We start from the raw sequence: 5,810 nt of genomic DNA, 5'->3' as shown, positions 1-5,810 counted from the left end.
GAACTCTTACAGTGGTAAACTAGCAGATGTAGGGGATGTAGGTGGTACGGTTTACCCGATCATAAGGTGCTAGCGCTTCTGAAAGACTATGTCTCGGTCATCCGTCTTCTCAAACACCATGTAGTACGAGAAACCAAACAGAGGCGATCGAGTTTTGTGGGGAAAATTGCGCAAACCTCTGCAGAGTGTAATAAACTAATCATGGTTAGCCATGTCCTCGGTTATGGACGATCTTGAGTATCTAGTACCTGGATTATCATGTGAATCCCAACATGTTACTCTAAATTAATTTTGTTGGGTTATGTTTAATGATGATGCTTAATTGGGATTGAGAATGCTGTCAACCATTCTCAATGTTTAACAACCATCATGATAGTAATTAAATTTATTCCTTTATAGTAGGGAAAAATTGATTTTACGCAAAATTGTAACCATAGAGCTTTTCACCAGCCAAATATGCATATAGTATAGTTGTTTCATTCCATTACTCTCTATGTGTTACCTTGCCAGCATATTCCATGTGCTGACCCGTTTTGGGCTGCAACGTTAATGTTGCAGACTTTTTAGACGACGATTAAGGAGTTTTTAGGTCGTGGTTCTATACTCAGTGATGCCGTTGGAGTTGATGGACTCACTTATCTTCCAAGCCTTCCGCTGTTATCGTTATTAGATGGCCTTAAGCCATATTTATTGTAATAAGTTCTCTTTTGAGACACTCGATGTAATAAGTGTGTGATTGCTACTCTGCTATAAATCCTTCGAGTACTGTGTGGTGTCAGCATTATTGATCCAGGGATGACAGCGGAACACAGAGATCAGACTGTTTGAGGTCTGATCGCTACACCATGCCAAATCACCATGACAAGTTCCACAAAAATCGACCAAAATGAAGAACTAGGGTTGCACTCCGCATACAATGTCTGGACACTTGTAGAAGACCCACCCTTCATGCTTCTCCGTGTTCAAGAGATGGAACTTAATGCGAGTGTGGCACTTAGGGCATCTAATGAGCGGCACCACCACCACACAACCATCGAGCTTGTGGACATGGCGGCAGCAAGCAACCTCCAACACGACGGAGAAGGGCGGCGACAAGCAAGCTCCAAAAGCGGTGACGACAAGCAATGGGGAATTAGGGATTTGATGGGTGCGACTGGATTCCGCAGCTTCGGGATTGAGGGGGTCGATGGGAATTACATGCGACGACCAATTTACAAAAATAACCCTAAGCAAAATGACCCACGTAACTTATGCGGACGTGGACTCCTCTGACTGGTCAAACCGAGCGGCGACGAGTGGCATGCGCGGAACAGTGACCATGGAATCATGTCTTGCCGTATACGGTGACTGTATTGGCCGTATGATGACCAAAGCGAGCATTCTTCGCAAGTTCAGTGACAGCCAGTGCACTTTTACTCGTTGAAATCATACCGATCGTCATAAACGATGCATTGCTTATTTCCAATGAATGAAACTTCAGAGTTTTTTCAACAAGAAAAACTGAAATTCCTGAATTCCTTGAACAAACAGATGGACCGTTATTATTCTGAAGGAAAAAAGAAGAAAACACCGCTAGTTAAGGGCCTGAATCTAAGGCCGGCCATGGTCGTCTTATCTCTACAACCATCAGCAAGCGGTTTTGTAGAAGGCCCTAGTCAGCTGAGTCCAAAATATCGTGTTGCATGTACGGCGCGTGCCGGCGAGCAGAGGAAGCCTTCCCGTTGCCGTTGCCCCCCGACCCGCATGTCCCGTGGCGAGCGAGTTGAGAGCGTCGCACGGCAAACCCGGCCGGCGGCCATGTCCCGCTTCCCCCTCCCGAGCGAGTTGATGGATGCAACGGCACACTTATAAGAAGCCACGGGGCCCGTGGATGTTTGTTACTCCCCCTGTTTACCGCGGGAGCCCCGTCCCCCTCTCCCTCCTTCCTCCCGCTAACTCCGCCCCGAACCGGCCGCGCCCCTGCAACCGCAACCCCCACTCACTCCACCCAGTCCTCCTCTTTTACTTGGTCTCGCCTCGCCGTCCACCGCTGCAGCAGCACCACCGTCGTCGCGAGGGAGGATGCTCACCTTCACCGAGCTGTCGTGCCCGGCGGGCGGCGAGGGCGCGCCGCGGTCCGTCGACCCGCAGCTCTGGCTGGCCTGCGCGGGGAGCATGTGCACCGTGCCGCCCGTCGGCGCCGCCGTCTACTACTTCCCGCAGGGCCACGCCGAGCAGGCCGCCGCCGCCGTCGACCTGTCCGCCGCGCGCGTGCCGGCGCTCCTCCCCTGCCGCGTCTCCGCCGTGCGCTTCATGGCCGACCCGCAGACCGACGAGGTCTTCGCCAAGATCCGCCTCGCCCCGCTCCGCCAGGGCGACCCGGCGGTCGACGTCGGCGACGCCGCCGCCCAAGGGCGGGCGCTTCAGGACGACCGCCCCAAGCCGGCCTCCTTCGCCAAGACGCTCACGCAGTCCGACGCCAACAACGGCGGCGGCTTCTCGGTGCCCCGCTTCTGCGCCGAGACCATCTTCCCGCCGCTCGACTACAGCTCCGAGCCGCCCGTGCAGAACATCTTCGTCAAGGACGTGCACGGGGACGAGTTCAAGTTCCGCCACATCTACCGGGGCACCCCGCGCCGCCACCTGCTCACCACCGGCTGGAGCAACTTCGTCAACCAGAAGAAGCTCCTCGCCGGCGACTCCATCGTCTTCCTGCGCAGCGAGGGCGGCGACGTCCACGTCGGCATCCGCCGCGCCAAGCGCGTCTTCTGCGACGAGGGCCACTCCGGGTGGGACCACTACCGGGGCCTGATGCGCGGCAATGCCAGCTCCGGCGACGGCGGCGCGGCCGCTGCCAAGGGGAAGGTCCCCGCGGAGGACGTGGTCGCGGCGGCGAGGCTGGCCGCCGCCGGGCAGCCGTTCGAGGTGGTGTACTACCCGCGGGCGAGCACCCCGGAGTTCTGCGTGCGCGCGGGCGCGGTCAGGGCGGCCATGCAGGTGCAGTGGTGCCCCGGCATGCGCTTCAAGATGGCGTTCGAGACCGAGGACTCGTCGCGGATCAGCTGGTTCATGGGCACCGTCGCCGGCATCCACGCCGCCGACCCCAGCCGCTGGCCGCAGTCGCCCTGGCGCCTCCTCCAGGTACGCACGCCACAAACCATCCGGAGATTCTCTTGAACGAACGGACTAGCTTCCAGACCATCAACCACATGGCAACCATATCTCAATGCCATGGGACCATATGCTATGGCATATGGTACCAAATCGATGATTAATAATCGGATTCCTCCATGAATGAACTCGCAGGTGACCTGGGACGAGCCGGAGCTGCTCCAGAACGTGAAGCGCGTGTGCCCGTGGCTGGTGGAGCTCGTGTCGAGCATGCCCAACCTGCACCTGCCGTCCTTCTCGCCGCCGCGCAAGAAGCCGCGGATCCCGTCCTACGCTGACTTCCCCTTCGAGGGGCAGCTCTTCCACCCGCCGCCGCCGCCGTTCCCGCCCGGCCACCACCACCAGCAGGACCAGCTCCTGCACCACAGCTTCCCATTCTTCCCCTTCCCGGACAGCAATGGTGCTCCTCTCGCAGGGATACAGGGAGCCAGGCATGCGCAATTCGGTCCGTCCTTTTCGGATCTCCACCTCAGCAACCTGCAGTCGAGCCTGCTCTACGCGGGTGGCGCCGTCCGCCGCCCCGCCGCCGACCACGTCGCTCCTCGCGCACCAAGAACCATCAGCACCGACCTGACGATCGGCACCTCGCCCGCCCGCGAAGACGACACCACCACCACGCGCGCCCCGACAAAGAAGGCCGGCGGCGACGTCGTCAAGCCGGCGCCGACCCTGCTGCTCTTCGGGCAGGCGATACTGACCGAGGAGCAGATGAAATCCAGCAGTACCGGCGGCGACGCCGCAACCTCGCCGGTGGCCGGCGGATGCGGCTCGCCCAACTGGGACGCGGAGAAGGCGCCCAACCTCTCGGAGGGCTCCGGGTCGGGCTCCGGCGTGATCCAGGGCAGCCCAAGCAACAACAACAACACGTCCTCCTGGAGGCTGCAGTGGTTCGGGGACAGTAGCAGCCAGGCGGCGCCGGAGCTGCTGGGGCTGGAGGCCGGGCAGTGCAAGGTGTTCGTGGAGTCGGACGCCGTGGGGCGCAACCTGGACCTGTCGGCGCTGAGCTCCTTCGAGGAGCTGTACGGCCGCATGGCGGAGATGTTCGGCATGGAGTGCGCTGAACTGAGGAACCACGTGCTCTACCGCAGCGCCGCCGGCGAGGTGAAGCACATCGGCGATGAGCCTTTCAGGTGAGCAGCATGCACAATGTCAACTCCACTTGAAATCATTGATCACTCGTTACGAATGAATTCTTAACGTTGAATTTGCAGCGCGTTCGTGAAGTCGGCCCGGAGGCTGACGATCCTGACGGACGCCGGCAGCGACAACATCGGGGGCTGAGAATGAAGCCGCAGAATCGTCATTAGCCGAATAACTTAGGTCTGCCGGCCATTCCAAGTCGTCGTCAGCGAGCAAATAAGCCGGACCAAGTGCCCCCTGCGTGTACAGCTGAACTGCAAGCTGTGGTTGGTTTCTTCCCGAGTTAGTAGCTCATTTCCCTTCCATTTTCTTTCTCGTCGTCGTAGCCGTAGGAACTGCAAAGCAAACCAAATCAATGTGGCAGCAGCACCACTCCCCTCTGGACACCTTTCATGATCATCATCGAATGTAACGTACTTGCCGCGGATCTTTTTATTATTTCGCTGGGCCCGTCAGAGAATTGAATGCTCTCTTTGGCGCCTGGCCAGAGGGACAAGCTCATCATGCATGCAGGCAGCAGGCTTAAATGAAATTTGTGCGATGTTGCCTCGAGAACATTTACTACTACTGCTCGTCCTCCCTGCCGGTTCTGAATCACTGGCTCCGGCTCTTGCCTCCGGGCGTCTCATACTGGCCGCGTACGTATCTCTCTCCGGCCTCTGCTCTGGGCTGGGCATGCATGGTGCAGTGCATTAACTCCTCCAGGTCCGGGTCCTCCATGCCATTGCCATGTCCTCTGCTCGCAGTGGCGAACATAACTCCACTGCCTGCCCATTTTGGCGCGGGGAGACGATCCTATCTGAGATGGACGTTTCATCTAACCGGATCGACCAAAAGAACAGTGCGCCACCGCGCCAGTGACCAGCCGGCCGTCCGGGACCCTGACCTCCCATCAGCCCATCATTCCGTGCGCATATACTGCTCCTCTCCTCTCCTCTCCTCATGTTGCAGTATCTCTGTTTGCACTGCAGAAAACGGAGGCGCGGAGCCGCCCACCGGTGCACGCATCCGCGATCCTGTTTGCCTGCGCCTAACTTTTTGGTGTTTTGCATCCGCCGTAGCTCTTATCAGCGCGTCGTCGCCTACCTGGAAATCCATCAGCACTGCCGTCAGCGGCGGTTGCCGACTGCACCCTGTACAGGCACAATACGTGCTCGGCCGGGGGCTGGACGTCGACCGCTCGCCGGAAGAGACAAGGGGGTGGATTGCTTCGGGCTCGCTCGCCCGGCCGGTCTTGCTTGTCCGGCAAGTGTTCTTGACCACGTCCCTGTCACCACGCCACGAAGACGACAGCAGGAGCGAGGGGAGGGGAGGGGGAAGAGGCGTGAGGTCGGTCGGGCGGGCAAGTCGCAGGGGAAGGCGAGAGAATGTTGCACCGCGCGCGATAGGTGCGCGCCATCACTCGGACAGGCGCTTTTGCAGGGGGCGAGCCGCTGTCCGGCGGTTCACGTTGGATCTGACGCCGACGGGCGGGGCTGGTCGGGGTGGTGGGCTGGAGTCTGGAACAGTTGGAGTCTGGA

General features: G+C 58.8%; 1 protein-coding gene across 1 annotated transcript; it reads left to right on the top strand.

Annotated features, from left to right (window-relative positions):
* The first annotated feature begins 1,725 nt into the window (after positions 1 to 1,725).
* LOC123189873 (auxin response factor 8) lies at positions 1,726 to 4,857 on the top strand. Its single transcript, XM_044602391.1, has 3 exons — positions 1,726 to 3,120; positions 3,286 to 4,280; positions 4,362 to 4,857. The coding sequence occupies exons 1-3, from the start codon at positions 2,062 to 2,064 to the stop codon at positions 4,429 to 4,431; spliced, it is 2,124 nt and encodes a 707-aa protein (XP_044458326.1). The 5' UTR covers positions 1,726 to 2,061; the 3' UTR covers positions 4,432 to 4,857.
* The last annotated feature ends 953 nt before the right edge of the window (positions 4,858 to 5,810 follow it).

The sequence above is a fragment of the Triticum aestivum genome, chromosome 2A, assembly GCF_018294505.1.
Source record: "Triticum aestivum cultivar Chinese Spring chromosome 2A, IWGSC CS RefSeq v2.1, whole genome shotgun sequence".
NCBI classification, from domain to species: domain Eukaryota; kingdom Viridiplantae; phylum Streptophyta; class Magnoliopsida; order Poales; family Poaceae; genus Triticum; species Triticum aestivum.
This window is presented reverse-complemented; position numbering and strand designations above follow the sequence as displayed.

Excerpts from the sequence above, each read along its gene's own strand:
- LOC123189873 (XM_044602391.1), top strand. The coding sequence starts at position 2,062 with ATGCTCACCTTCACCGAGCTGTCGTGCCCGGCGGGCGGCGAGGGCGCG. Across the intron at positions 3,121-3,285 it reads CGCCCTGGCGCCTCCTCCAG|GTGACCTGGGACGAGCCGGA; the intron begins GTACGCACGCCA and ends ATGAACTCGCAG. Across the intron at positions 4,281-4,361 it reads ATCGGCGATGAGCCTTTCAG|CGCGTTCGTGAAGTCGGCCC; the intron begins GTGAGCAGCATG and ends TTGAATTTGCAG.